The following is a 15,651-nucleotide window of genomic DNA, read 5'->3' on the forward strand; positions in this document are numbered from 1 at the left end:
ATTCTGTATTCTTGGTGCTTGGGGGGTGATAGTGGGAGGGTGTCTAGGGTTCTGGCCCCACTGGAGGACATCTCGCTGGTACCTGAAGGTTAGCCACTGTGTGACACAGAATGTTGAACTAGATGGACTACTGGCCTGATCCAGCATGGCTTCTCTTTATGTTTTAGCCTTGTTGAGGATTTCACATCTCATTACAACCCTATGGAATGTACAAATGTCACCTGCAGCAAGGCATTTTCAACAATGACCTTGAGACGGAAATGTAATTTTGTGTCATTGCTTTCTGTAAATGTATGGATGTCTTATACTGCTGGTTTATGTCCCAAACTAGGGATTTGAACCCAGAACTCCCAGGTAATAATTTCCCACACTAATATCTACATCTTACTCTATTAAAAAAAAAAGTTGTGCCTCCATTGTCATGAACACTAGCCTTTATTGGCTGCTATTTCAAATTGATCACATTGACTCAACTCCATTTTTAGTCATTTGTAATTCACTGGAAAACAGAATTTCCTTTGCGGGTGAAACTTTGCAGCAGCAACTTAGAATTCCTTCCTGATTTTAGTTATATGCTAACAGGATGTTCAGTCATGTTGGGAGCTTCTTCCTCTTTTCTCTAAGGGGTGACACATTCCATACTAATCACCTTCAAGCAGTTGGCTCCAGACATACATAGAATGTATGGGGCTGCTGGCTAAATGGCTTTGGGTGTAATGGTTAAGTGCATCAGTTTGGTGAAGTGGTTAAATGCACGGACTATAATCTGGGAGAACCGGGTTTGATTCCTCACTCCTTCACATGCACATGCACCTGCTGGGTAACCTTGGGCAAGCCATGGTTCTGGCAGAGTTGTTCTCTCAAGAGCAGTTCTCGAAAGAGGGTTCTGTTGTGGGAGAGGAAGGGAAGGAGATTGTAAACAGCTTTGAGACTACAAGTGTAGGGGGGTATAAATCCAGTCATCTCCTCCTCCTCCTCCTCCTCTTCTTCTTCTCATTCAGAAACATTACCACACTTGGTTGCTAAAGGCTGAGTATTTCAATATAAGAAGAAGACATTGGATTTATATTCCGCCCTCCACTCAGAGTCTCAGAGCAGCTCACAATCTCCTTCATCTTCCTATCCCACAACAGGCACCCTGTGAGGTGGGTGGGGCTGAGAGGGCTCTCACAGCAGCTGCCCTTTCAAGGACAACCTCTGCCAGAGCTATGGCTGACCCAAGGTCATTCCAGCAGGTGCAAGTGGAGGAGTGGGGAATCAAACCTGGTTCTCCCAGATAAGAGTCTGCACACTTAACCACTACACCAAACTGTTTAAGACTAGGGCTTTTCCCACAGAAATCATAAACATTGTAATCCTCAGCCAGAAACTTAGATTTGCAGAATGGCCATTGGTAAACCCACTCAGTACATTTCAGTCTACATTGAGGAGGAGGAATAACTACTTATGACTATAAATGAACAGTAACAAAGTTCTAAAATGAACAGTAACAAAGGAAGTACAGAAGTAGTTCTCTACCAGTTCATAATCTCACTGAAGGAAGGTCAGAATGGAACTCTGGTACTGAAGAGGAGTACTGAAATTGGCAGGCATACATTTAATAAGGGCTTTTTTGTAGCAAGAACTCTTTTGCATATTAGGCCACATCCCCTGATGTAGCCAATCCTCCTGGAGCTTACAGTAAGCTGTGTATTAAGAGCCCTGTAAGCTCTTGGAGGATTGGCTACATCAGGGGTCTGTGGCCTAATATGCAAAAGAGTTCCTGCTACAAAAAAAGCCCTGCAATTTAAGTGTCTTTAGGTGTCCTTTTTCCTTCCCATTATTCTCCCCAAGGCTTGCTTCACATCTTTATTCCGCAAGCTGTAAATCAAAGGATTAAGCATGGGGGTGACCACCACGTACATGATGGCAAGATATTTGTCCTGCTCTGAGGTTCTGTTTTGGGGTCTCAAGTACATCACCATTGCTGTACTGTAGAAAATCCCAACCACTGTAAGGTGAGAACCACAGGTAGAGAGGGCCTTTTTCCAGCTCTGTTCTGAGCGTATCCTCAACACTGCTAGAGCAATACGTACGTAAGTCACCAGGATGAAGACAAATGGTACTAGGAGGGTGAAAACACTGCTGCCTGACATGAGGCCCACATTTGCCGAGATATCTGAGCATGCCAGTTTCACAACAGCCTGCACCTCACACATAAAATGATCAATGATGTTGTGACCACACAACTGGATCTTCATTGCGAAGGATGGTACAATGGTTAGAAGGAAAGCCAAGACCCATGAGATGGCAGCCAACCAGCCACACATCTTTCTGTTCATGATAAGCGTGTAGTGTAGTGGGCTGCATATAGCCACATAACGGTCGTATGCCATAACAGCCAGCAAAATGCATTCGGCCACACCAAGGAAGAGGGAGATGCACATCTGGATGAAACACCTGGCATTAGTGATAGTTGGTCTTTTGGTGAAGCTGTGGGCCAACATCTGTGGGATTGTGCTGGAGGTATAGCAGATATCCACAAGGGAGAGGTTTCCTAGGAAGAAATACATGGGAGTCTGGAGGTGAGAATCGGCTATGGTTAATAGGACAATGAGTCCATTCCCCAAGATGGTGATCAAGTAGAGGATAAGAAACACAAAAAAGAGCACCACACGCATATGGGGCTGGCTGGAGAGACCTGTCAGCAGGAAGATCTCTGGCTCTGTCTCATTATCGTTCACAGGGTTGGTGACGTTAAGTCTTCCCATAGTGTGCAACTATCTGCAACAAGGGTAAAAACAGACAAATCATGAATATGAGATCTTTTCCTGATTATTAATGGTAGACTGAAAATCCATCTTTTGCTTCACTCCTACTTCTTTACCTGCTAAATTCAATGTTGCATTTTAAGAAAAGGAAATTTGCAGACTTGGGACACAAATTAATTATCCTAATTGATAATTGGGAAGAAATATGATAACATTGTAACCAGCACCCAAGAAATGATCAAGGTAGGTGTGAGCTATTGCACCTCATAGTGTCCTCGAAACCAGATGTTTACTAGAAGAGATTGTACTGGCTCAAATTAGATGGTTTCATTGGCCTTTTCTGAGCAAGATTCAATATATGATATTGGGCAATGCATGGTGTATACATTTCTGGCCCCTAAAAGAAATGACTATTATATTATATAGCAAAACAGGATTTCACAGACTCTTGCCTTGTAAGGTGTAACTGGTAAATTGGTGAGCTAATGTCACAGATAGCTGAAGACACCCAAAAGAAACCATAGAATTATAGCATTGGAAGGGTCATCAATTCCCTGCACAATGCAGGAAATTCACAAATACCGCCCCCTAAATTCACAGGATCAAAGTGAAGCCACACATTTAAAACATTACAAGTGATTCATATGAATCTTGCATCTATTTGAATTCTTTGTCTATCAGCTTGGAAAGATGTTTGTAGCATTTCCTGTGTAGAGTCAACATTTGTCAGCAATATTTGTAACAGAGCACAAATTCCCCAGGCAATTTTATACCAGATGACAACATTGTACATAACTGGGCATTTTTAAATAGCAGTGTCCACTCTCAGAAAATAGTCTTTCCAATGGTATGCAATATTGAATGAAAACACTGTATTTTTCTTTTCCAAGAACCATTAATCCAATTGCACACCTTGCAGGTGCATTCCCAATGGGTAAATGTTGAGAAAGCTGAGAAATCAAGCTGAGAAATCATTCCTTTTTTGACTTCCACTGCTTGGCTTTTGGGATCTCTCTATTTATTATTAGGAATAGATTTATCTTATAGAACTGCTTGTCAGCTACTTATGTATTTTCAAATTTTTGTCAATACTTCTGGACTTGCTTGATCAGAATAATGGTCTGCATAGTCCATCATCCTGTTTCCATTTGTGGTGAGCCAGATTTTTCAGGAAGCCCACAAGCAAGACATGATGGAACTTTTTGACCAACAAATCCTGGGGCATACTGCCTCTGAACATGAGCCTTCTTTTTTAGCTATTAGTCCTTCTTCCTGTGAGCTCAAGAGTGGTGTACCTGGTTCTTCATTCCACATTTTGCCCACACAGCAGTCTACATTTTATCTATTTTACCCACACTAGAGGTAAGTTATGTAGAGAGGGTGTGATTGACCTAAAGTCACCCAACGCACTTAATGGCAGAGTGGGGATTTGAAGCACAATCTTCTGAGTCCTAGTCTGATATCACACTGGCTGTTGATAGCAATTGAGAGATCCATTTGTTGAATCCTCTTTTCAAGCCACCGAAACTGCTGGTCATTTTGCAATGGCAAATTTGAAGTATCAAGGACCGCAATCTATAATCTGAGATGGAGTGTTTGAATATCAGGTACTATGATTATCCACATTTGCACTGTTATAGGATCATATGGTCATTATCCCCTGCACCATTTTAATGAATGTATTTTGTGATATGGCTGACTGGCATTAGAGTTGGCAAACCCCAACCATACTTGTACCATCCTTACAGAGAATTAGGGTTTGTAGAATCTTTTGGGATCAAGTGCCGTGTTCTACTGGAGAAAGTTTTCCTTCCAGACGTTTCATTCTCAGCTGCGGAGAACATCCTCAGTGGTGTTGCAGCCGGAGCAGGCGCTCAGACCTTCTTGGCTGCTGTGCATTGAGTGGGGCCAGGGCTGCTGGAGAGCTGCTATTTGTAGGCTGGAGGGGGGTGTGATGAAAGGGCAATTGGTTTGTGGATGTGCCCATTGTTTGGTGGGGCTTCCTGGAAGGGTAGTGATAAGGAAACTGGCTGTTGAATGTGACCATTGTTCTGTGTTAATTGCTGGGAAGGTTGGAAGGGGTTTGAAGATAAGGAAGATGGTTGTTGACTGTGCTGATTGTTCTGTGGAATTTGCTGGGTGTTCTGAGACTTTCTGCAATTTATAGTCTGTAGGGTGTTTTTCAGAGCTGGGTACCAAGATTGGTGGATGAAACGTCTGGAAGGAAAACTTTCTCCAGTAGAACACGGCACTTGATCCCGAAAGATTCTACAAACCCTAATGATGTTACCAGCCGTGAAAACCTGAAATCTTTGCTTTCAGAGAATCTTCCTGCTGAAATGAAGGGGATCCGATCCAAGTCTTGTATGCTTAACTGAGTTGTGTACTGAGTGGCAGCTGTTCCCTTCTATATTCCCAAATAAATTTTTTGTAGTTGTCCTTTCCTGAAATTGAGATTAATTGAATCTGGATAGAAGCAGGGACACAAAATACTATTCTTGAGGATATTCTTCAGGCAGATATAATTGGTTCTTTAGCTGGTAAGGAATGTAATATTTTGAGTCTCAGTTCTCTGTTTTGCTCCAAAGTGCCAACAAGTCACAGCTGATTTATGGTGACCCTGTAGAACTTTCAAGCAAGAGATGATTTGCCATTGCCTTCCTCTTCATGGTGACCCTGGATTTCCTCAGTGGTCTCCCCATCCAAGTACTAATCAGGACTGACCCCGCTTAGCTTCCAAAATCTGATGAAATCACACAAGCTTGGGCCATCCATGCCAGGGCACTGTTTTGACTACACATCTTTTTAAAAAAGGTATTTGCAGTAAATAGAGAAAAGGACAATCAAGGACGCGCCTTATCTTCTGACCTTCCAGCAAATAGTTCTCTTCAGAGAAACATCTGATGCTTGATCGAGATGGTTCTAATAACATTTTAGGGTTCTTTCTAGGGAAAATAAAGGAATACTGTCTCATAAATAATCATGCAGGGATCTGAAATCATCTGGATTTTTTTTAAAAAAACCCCCCACAACTTTTAATGATGGCACTGGACTAAGAATCAAAGCAAACATTTAAAACGAAATACACAAACAGCATATCTGACTTATTTTGGCTACTTTAACAATATCAGAATATCATAGGAACTAACGACTCTGGCAATTGTATTAATATTCTCCATGAGACGCAAACAATTCAAATGGCTGTTATTGATTTTCCAGGCTTTATGGCCGTGGTCTTGGCACTGTGAGACCTGACATTTAGTCAGCAGCTGTGACTGGCATCCTCAGGTGTGACCCAGAAAACTGGAGTTCTCTCTGGGTCAAATGGCAATAGACAATGGAAATTCAAATGGCAATAGACAATGGAAGGCTAAATCAAATGAAACAAGTCTTTTGCCAGATGCATAAATACCTTAACCAGCATGATGATTTCTGTTTGAATGCCTATAAAAGGATATTGCTTCAAGCCCAATATCTTCAGAAAGTCTCCTGGCCACAAATGCTATATATTTATCCTTAAATATCAGAGATATGGGAATACTGGGAATACTAAAGTTGCAGTCCTGAGTACATTCACTTAAGAGGAAGCCCTGCTGAACACTGTGAAACGTAAACATTGCTTTCTTTTGTTAAAAAAAAATATCCAAAAAAGTCCCTGTATTCATTTGTATATAAGGTGATTTCCATCAACCCACTCTCCATCTATGGATCATTGATGACCTCTTCTTGAAGGTTCACTCTTTCTTTCTCTGGACTTACTGGGGCAGGCCAGTTCACAAGGATAAGGGCTTGGAAGAGTCCCCTCCCCCCCAAAAAAAGAGCCCTGGTACTCAATACCAGTAAATACCATTTTAAAAAAGCCCTGAACTTATCGCTGAGTAAACATTCATAGAATCAGGCTTCATGCAACTTAACTGAAAGCCAACATTTTGTCCATCATAGAATATAACAAAAACATGTAATTATAACTTCAAAAGCATTTATCTTTATATCCCTGAGCTAGTTCAAATGTCACCAGTATGGGCAGGATTATACAAACTCCTGAGAGTAGGTCCTAAATATGCAATAAAAATCACTGCCCGCGTGGAAGTCTTGATTATTTCTGGCATTTTTTGGATTCTCAGTCAAAAATGGCCATCCAGGCTGCATACAACAAAGCAGGAAACCATATCAATCTACCCCTCCAACCAGTATTAAAATATTTAGGAGCAAGAGGGAAAACAAACCCTCCTGCAGCTTCACAAAGAATGAAGTCAGTAGGCTAGACCTATATTCACTTGCAATTCACTTGCAGGGGTGGCCAACGGTAGCTCTCCAGATGTTTTTTGCCTACAACTCCCATCAGCCCCAGCCAGCATGGCCAATGGCTGGGGTTGATGGGGGTTGTAGGCAAAAAAAAAATCTGGAGAGCTACCACTGGCCACCCCTGTGCTATTGCCTTCCAGTGTAGCAGTAGCTCTGACTTCACTAAGCTTTTCTTGCTGATAGATCCAGGTGGGCAGCTGTGTTGGTCTAAAGCAGCAGAACAAAGCAGGAGTCAAGGTGCAACTTTAAGACCCACAAAATTTTATTCAGAATGCAAGCTTTCATGTGCTAAAAGCACACTTCATCGGACAATAGGATGGAATGGCAAACAGTCCTAAATATAGAGAAAGTGGGCAGTGAACTAGTGTGCAAAATCATGGAGATTTTTAAAAAGAAGATTAAAAAAATCGCAATTTGGGGTCTGGTGACTGTTAGTGACTGCCTTTCTTGCTGAGTTTGCATACTAGCCAAAAGTTCAAGCACATTTCAACTGTCTATGAATTCAATTTGGTCCAACTTGTGTTCATCTTGGACAGTTAGTTGAAACAGTTACAGAAAAAGGTAGATTAATTGCTTTTTAATAGAGACTGAAAGTTGAGACTGCCCTTCTTATCTTGCTTTATCAGATATGTCTCAGATGACTTACTTGTTGCTCATCTCATCATTAGTTATGAACCAATTGTCTAGATCATATCACATAATTACTTGGTGGGTAACCTGGGCTTTTGATAATCTTTGTAAGCAATGACACAAACAGCTGAAACCCATTTCACTTTTAAAACTATTACTTGCTGTACTACAATTAAGAAATGCTAGATACTCTGATAATTTTAGCGTTTATCATCACAGAAATTGAAGGGTAAACATTTTCACACCTGTACTCTTTTCTGTCTTGTTCATTAAAGAAAACTTCTTATCTCAATAAAAGTTTGTACAGGTATCTGTCTGGTTTGCTGGTTACATTCAGAAAGCTGTACTCACCCTCCCTTTTTTCTTTTGTAATTTCAGGATTAAGAGTTGTTCTCTTTCCTTTGATAAATGAATCCAAAAGAACCCTGAAGCTAGATGGTTTTTGCAAAAGGCACAGCCTTTAAAAGTGTTCATGTTCTCTAAAACTGGGTGCAGGAGGGAATCGCTCACTACATTAGTACTAGAGAACCAGGTGGGAACAGCATCGCTATAAAGCAATGTCTTCCTGTCCCAAATGATTCAAGTCAGCACCGGCATTTAGATTTTCTTTATTGCACAAGAGATTTGTTGAAAAATCAATTTCAGGAGGGTAGGCGTGTTGGTCTTCAATAGAAAAGCTAGATTCAAGATCCGTAACATCTTTGAGACCAACAATATTTTCAGAGTATGAGCTTTCCAGTTAAAGCTCCCATAGTTAGATATCATATCTGTTAAAGGGAGCTTTGAGTCTCAATAGCTTATACCTCAAAAATATTACCAGTCATTGAGGTGCTACCAAAATGTTTATTTATTTTTTTATTAGGATTCCAACAGTGCAAACCTTACCAGAGTTACACCTTTCTAAATCTAATTACTTCTGGGGAAGCAGAAAGGTAAAAATTGCACGGTAAACAACCAGCAATTAAAAGGCAATAGGTCATCTTTACTGCCCAAGAAATTTCAGAACTAGCAGTTTATTAGGACTTTCAATAGCTAAAAGGCAACATGGCTGTGTGCAGAGAACTATCCATGGTCCTGAAGTGAAAGAGGAAGATCCTGTTAGCGGGGCAGATACTGATTACTGAAGTGAAGGGGTAGATCCTGAAACAAAAGGGGTGGAGCCTGCTAACAGAAGATCCTGTTAGCATGGAGTTCCAAAGGTCAGCTGAACTCCACAAATTTTAGAGTGGGTTACATCTGTGTAGAATTACAGAAGAGAGGTAGCCCATGGTACGTTCTGTTGAAATCTTTGTACAAATTGTGTAATTTAATTTCTTTAAACAATTTCCTAAAGTTTGATCAGATAAACAGGAACTTCATCAAGGGCATTGCAAGGACACTATAAGACACTTATTTTTCTTTTCTTTTTTTAAAAAAACCCTTTATTATAAATATATATTACATGTTATAGACCTTGTAGAAGCAATCAAGGAAAACCAAGTATTAGGAAAAAAAACCAAGCAAACAGAAATAAAGTGTACAGACCAATTGTAGGCCATTTTTAAAAATTATATCTTGTTTTCATAAAGGGATATTTTCTTACATGTTGCAATTTCCATTCAACATGATCCATATTTTCCATTTTAAAATGAGGAAACACAGTTCTAACTACCAATCTGGAACAGGAGGCCTTCAGTCATAATCACTCAAAAGGAAGATGCCCCTGGATGTAAGATGAACCCTACAAAAATATTTTATGCACACACACAAACTATGAGACATCATTAATTACTATATGGCATTGGGTGTGAAATATCCCCTTTTTTCTTTCACCTGACACTCAGTTGAAGTGATAATTCTTACCCTTTAGAAGTATATCTTCTTGTCATCAGGCAGTTTTTAAAAGTTCCCCTTTACAAACTCAAAGAAATTCCACTAGGTAGAGTCCCCAACTTTGTCTCTGGATGGCCCCTGTCATCCAGACACTTAACTCATTAAATACAGGCAGAGCTGGTGTCATGGATAGGCTTAGGTGGACAATTGCTGACCAATGAGAGCTGCTGATTTATTTATTTATTTATTCTATGACTTATATCCCACCCTTCCCATAAAATGGCTCAGGGCGGCTCACAACAAACGATAAAACAATAAACAAAGTGCAAAATTGTTACAATTAAAAAGTCAAAACATTTAAAAACCTTAAAATCTTAACATTAAACTATACCGTATATTTCACTAAAGTCTGATAAGCTACATTAATCTAGTCAGGCGTAGGCTAGCCAGAAGAGGCTTGTCTTACAGGCCCTGTGGAACTGAGTAAGATCCCGCAGGGCCCTCACCTCTTCCGGCAGCTGGTTCCACCATGTGGGGGCCATTGTAGAGAAGGCCCTGTCTCTGGTTGTCTTGAGACGGACTTCTTTGGGCCCGGGGATGGTGAGAAGGTTTTGCGTCCCAGACCTCAGTACTCTCTGGGGAACGTGTGGGGAGAGACGGTCCTTCAGGTAGGCAGGTCCCAGGCCATATAGGGCTTTAAAGGTAATGACCAGCACCTTGTATCGGACCCGGTATATTATTGGAAGCCAGTGCAGAGCCCGAAGACCCGGCCGAATGTGCCCCCACTTTGGGAGGCCCAATAACAGCCGGGCTGCGGCATTCTGCACCAGCTGCAATTTCCGTGTCCGGCACAGGGGCAGCCCCATGTAGAGGGCATTGTAGTAATCCAACCTCGAGGTGACCGTAGCATGGATCACTGTTGCTAGGTCGTCGCGGTCCAGGAAGGGGGCCAACTGCCTTGCCCGCCTAAGATGAAAAAACGCGGACTTGGCAGTGGCTGCTATCTGAGCCTCCATCTTTAGGGACGGCTCCAGTAGCACCCCCAGGCTTTTGACCCTGTCCGCCGCCATCAGCGGCGCACCGTCAAAAGCTGGTAGGGGGATTTCCCCCCCTGGACCATGACGGCCGAAACAAAGGACCTCTGTCTTCGCAGGATTCAGTCTTAGTCCACTCAGTCTGAGCCACTCAGCCACGGCCTGTAGTGCCCGGTCCAGGTTTTCTGGGGCGCAGACCGGTCGGCCGTCCATAAGTAGATAGAGCTGGGTGTCATCCGCATACTGGTGACACCCCAGCCCATACCTTCGGGCAATCTGGGCAAGAGGTCGCATATAGATGTTAAATAACATCGGGGAGAGAACCGCTCCCTGAGGCACTCCACAATTAAGTGTGTGCCTCCGGGATAGCTCCCCCCCAATTGCGACCCTTTGTCCCCGACCTTCAAGGAAAGTGGAAAGCCACTGCAAGGCCAAGCCCTGAATCCCCACGTCGGCGAGGCGGCAAGTCAGTAACCGATGGTCGACCGTATCGAACGCCGCCGATAGGTCCAACAGCATCAGCACTGCTGAGCCACCCCGATCCAGATGCTGTTGAAGGTCATCTACCAGGGCAACCAACACCGTCTCCGTCCCGTGACCTGGGCGAAAGCCGGACTGGAGTGGGTCAAGGACGGAAGCGTCCTCCAGGAAAGTCTGTAGCTGCCTCGCCACTGCCCTCTCGATAAGTTTGCCCAGGAAGGGCAAATTTGAGACCGGCCTATAGTGTGCCAATTGGGCCGGGTCTAAAGATGGTTTTTTTAAGAGGGGACGGACCACAGCCTCTTTGAGCGGCGCTGGAAAGAGCCCTTCTGTCAGGGATCTGTTTATGATATCCCGTATGATGGTCCTTATCATTCCGCCTTAATCTAGCTCACTGTGTGATCTTGACCAAGTCACTAGCTTTTTCTAATCTACTTCTCAGGGTTCTTTTGAGATATTTATTTACTTCATTTGTACCCTGTCTTTGTTCCCAACAGGGTCTCAAAGTCGGAAAGGGGCCCTGGTAAGGCAGAGCCTACAAAAACCTGGAGCCAGCCTTGAATGCAGGGATAAATCAGGTGCCAGTTTGTAACCCAAGTGAAGTGGAAGCAAATTTAACTCAAAGTAAAATGGTGCTGAGTCAACATGACCTGGTTAAAAATGGCAGCCTGTAAAGGCTAGGGTTTGTGACCAGGACTAGGCCTTAAGGTGCTGAAAAACACATGACTCCACCACCCAATCAGGTCACTTGATCTTAGCATCAACTAAAGAAAAATATGCCTAGAGGCAGATAGAATAGGAGGCTACTCAGCTAGAATCATTGACAGATCTGATCCTGGGGGGTATAACCATAAAACATATTTGTTTGAAGTGACATATTGCAAGCCAAGTGGAAAGCTTGAAAAATAATTAAATGAAACATTATCATGTTATCAAATGATTTTTAAATAAATAAATAAATAAAGCACGTTTATATATTACATTCACTGCAAGTTGTTTGATCTCTGACGAGGATCATAGGTTTCCTCAAAGTACAACTTTTTGGTCTGTTTTGGGCTGTTCTGTGGTTGTTTGGTTTTTATCTGGTGTTTATGTAATTAATGTAGTTAAGTGCCTTGAGTGAATGAATGAATGAATGAATAAATGATTACAGTCACTAGACCAGTCATAAACATATAGTTATAATTTTAAAAAATCGTATACAAAATACAAGATACACAAGATAGAAAGTTAAAATTTGGAACCTAGCTAAAATTCAGTTTCTGTAACCAAAGTATCAGTACACAAAATCTAAGCAACTCGGTAAGTGATTTTGGGATTCTTATCAAATAAAAGGTTTGGTTTATTTGTGCGACCAGTGCCTTGAGTATCCGGAAAACATGGTGACATGTACCCTACCTTAGACCAGAGAAAGTTCTTCAAGCCTGAGCAGAATTTCTTCCATCATGAGTTGCTTTTCCATTTGGATGGAGTCTCTTTAAACTGGAGGAAAACTTCAAGCTTTGCTCAGTGGAATGGTAGGATACATGCTATATACATGATTTTAATAAATAATAAGCAAAATAAGTATCACTCCTGTACAAGCTTAAATGCTATTGGTTCTCTGAAAGCACACTAAAGTTCTGCAGAGCGGAAATGTTTGCTATATCAGCTTCAGTGAAAGCTCATACAAAAAAATTAGTTTTTCAGTATATGATAATGATAATAATAATAATAATAATAATAATAATAATAATAATAATAATAATAATAATAATAATAATAATAATAATAATAATAATAATAATAATAATATTGTTGATGATGATGGGTGGAATTCTAGCAGGAGCTCCTTTGCATATCAGGCCACACACCCCCTAATGTAGCCAATCCTTCAAGAGCTTACAAGGCTCATTTTTGTAAGCTCTTGGAGGATTGGCTACATCAGGAGATGTGTGGCCTAACATGCAAAGGAGCTCCTACCAGAATTCCACCCCGATGATGATGATGTGCTGCCAAGTTGCAGCTGACTTATGGTGATCCCTCATGGAGTTTGTAAGGCAAGAAATGAGTAGGGCTGCATAGCAACCCCTGGTTTTTCTTGGTGGTCTCCCCTCCAAGTACTGACCATGTCCAACCATGCTTAGCTTCCAAGCTCTGGTGAACTTGGGCTAGCCTGGGGTATTCAGGTTGCTTCAGTAGTTAAAGGGCTCCATTATTATTAAGTAACAATATTAAACTGTACTAAACTGTGATTGCATTGAAGAACAGCATTCAGGTACCCGAGAAGAGCACTCAAATCAGTAGGCATACATCTGCTAGCCTTTAGGACCCATGTTTCTTCCCATTATTCTCCCCAAAGCTTCCTTCACATCCTTGTTTCTCAAGCTGTAGATGATAGGATTGAGCATAGGGGTGACCACTGCATAGACAATGGCAACAAATTTGTCCTGCTCTGAGGATCTGTTCCGTGGTCTCAAATACATAGCCATAGCTGTGCCATAGAAGATCCCAACCACCGTAAGGTGGGAACCACAAGTAGAGAAAGCCTTGCTCCAACCATGTGCTGAACGGATCCTAAAGACTGCCAGAGAAATGCGTACGTAGGTCACCAGGATGAAGGCAAATGGTACCAGGAGGGTGAAAACACTGCTGCCTGACATGAGGCCCATGTTTGCTGAGATATCTGAGCATGCCAGTTTCACAACAGCCTGCACCTCACATGCAAAATGATCAATGACGTTGTGGCCACACAGCTGGATCTTCATTGTGAAGGACGGTACAATAGTCAGAAGGAAAGCCAAGGCCCAGGAGGAAGTAGCCAGCCAGCCACACTTCTTTCTGTTCATGATAAGCGTGTAGTGGAGTGGGCTGCATATAGCCACATAACGGTCGTACGCCATGACGGCCAACAAAATGCATTCAGCCACACCAAGGAAGAGGGAGATGCACATCTGGATGAAACACCTGGCATTGGTGATAGTGGGTCTTTTGGTGAGGCTGTGGACCAACATCTGTGGGATTGTGCTGGAAGTATAGCAAATGTCAAGAAGGGAGAGGTTTCCTAGGAAGAAATACATGGGAGTCTGGAGGTGAGAATCGGCTATGATCAATAGGACAATGAGTCCATTCCCCAAGATGGTGATCAAGTAGAGGATAAAAAACACGACAAAGAGCACCACACGTGTATGCGGCTGGCTGGAGAGACCTGTCAGCAAAAAGATCTCTGGCTCAGTCTCATTATTGCTTGCAGGTCCTGTGGAGTTACTTCTTCCCATGGTGTGCAATTATCTACAAGAAAGGCACACCAACAAAAGTTTTATTAGATAACATTTTAAAAATAATGTTCTCCTAATTATTTATGGTAGGTTGGTAACCTACCTTTTGCTCCACTCCTACTCGTTTTGCTTGCTAAATTCAAATCCAGTATGGTGCAGTGATTAGAGAGTCAGATCACAATCCAGGAGACCCAGGTTCAGGGGTTGAATTCTAGCAGGAGCTCCTTTGCATATTAGGCCACACACCCCTGATGTAGCCAATCCTCCAAGAGCTTACAAAAAAAGAGCCTTGTAAGCTCTTGGAGGATTGGCTGCATCAGGGGTGTGTGGCCTAATATGCAAAGGAGCTCTTGCTAGAATTCTACCCCTGCTCAGGTTCAAATCCTCAAAGGGCTGTGCCCAGGAAGCTTGTTGGGTGACCTTGAGCCAGTCAGATTGTCTCAGTCTAACTCACAGGGTTGTTACGAGGATAAAATGCAAGCTGCTTTGGGTCCCTATTGGGGATAGAATTGCAATCATAGAATCATTGAGTTGGAAGGTACCTCCAGGATCATCTAGTCCAACCGCCTGCACAATGCAGGACATTCACAAACACCTCCCTCCCCCACACCTCCAGTAACCCCTGTTCCATGCTCAGAAGATAGCAAAAAACCCTCCAGGATCCCTGGCCAAATTGGCCTGGAAAAAAATTGCTGTCTAACCCCAAAGTAGTAATCAGCATATCCCTAGGCATGCAACAAAAAGGTCCAGGAGAACTAAGCACTGTTGAAACATTTTAGATAAATATTGAACTTTAAGAAAATGAAAACGGGAAAGAAATATAAATTCATGATCAGCACTAAAGAAATGACCGACGTTAAGTGTGGGATATGACAGAGTAAAGGCCAGGTTGTAAGTCCAACTTTTCTCATTATTAATATTCCACCCAGTTCCCAAATTATCTCATGCCCAGCTCTATCCCTGATCTTGCCCAACTGTACAGGTCCATCTTCACCTCTTTCTGTGTTTCCAACGAGGTTTAAATGTACGCTTTGAAATTTGGTATGTCTCATATTATTCATCTGTTTGGTAGGATTTTGATTTCAGAAGCAATGCTCTATTCCAGTGCAACACGGTGCTTCTACTAACGGCACACTAGATGCTCACAAAGCAGGAAGTGATGGCAACAATCTTCCCCCAGGTTTTGCCCACCAGGCAGTGCTATTCAGAGGCAATCTGTTTCTGAACTCGCATGTGCCATTCAGATTTCCTCGTTATTCTCTGTCTAATGTGTTTTTATCCTTCTCTCCCTCCTGTGAGCTCTGGGCAACCTACATGATTCTCCTTTCCCCTTTTTATTCACCCAACACAACTCTTTGAGGCAAATTAGACTGAAAATGAGGA

The 15,651-nt window shown here is 42.3% G+C and overlaps 2 protein-coding genes across 3 annotated transcripts; both read right to left on the reverse strand.

The window, feature by feature from the left end:
- Nucleotides 1-1,790: 1,790 nt before the first annotated feature.
- LOC132581497 (olfactory receptor 13H1-like) lies at nt 1,791-2,768 on the reverse strand. Of its 2 annotated transcripts, XM_060252758.1 has the most exons (2): nt 2,681-2,768; nt 1,791-2,536 (listed from the first exon to the last, which is right to left on the reverse strand). In XM_060252758.1, the coding sequence occupies exons 1-2, from the start codon at nt 2,748-2,750 to the stop codon at nt 1,797-1,799; spliced, it is 810 nt and encodes a 269-aa protein (XP_060108741.1). In that variant the 5' UTR covers nt 2,751-2,768; the 3' UTR covers nt 1,791-1,796. The 2 variants fall into 2 exon arrangements, with proteins under 2 accessions (XP_060108741.1, XP_060108740.1); XM_060252757.1 differs by having other exon boundaries at nt 1,791-2,757.
- A 5,942-nt stretch (nt 2,769-8,710) lies between these two features.
- Nucleotides 8,711-14,268, reverse strand: LOC132581859 (olfactory receptor 13H1-like). The gene is made up of 2 exons (XM_060253279.1): nt 13,327-14,268; nt 8,711-8,818 (listed from the first exon to the last, which is right to left on the reverse strand). Exons 1-2 carry the CDS (start codon nt 14,266-14,268, stop codon nt 8,711-8,713), a joined length of 1,050 nt encoding a protein of 349 aa, XP_060109262.1.
- Between the last annotated feature and the right edge of the window lie 1,383 nt (nt 14,269-15,651).

This window comes from Heteronotia binoei, chromosome 13 (genome assembly GCF_032191835.1).
Source record: "Heteronotia binoei isolate CCM8104 ecotype False Entrance Well chromosome 13, APGP_CSIRO_Hbin_v1, whole genome shotgun sequence".
Classification (NCBI taxonomy): domain Eukaryota; kingdom Metazoa; phylum Chordata; class Lepidosauria; order Squamata; family Gekkonidae; genus Heteronotia; species Heteronotia binoei.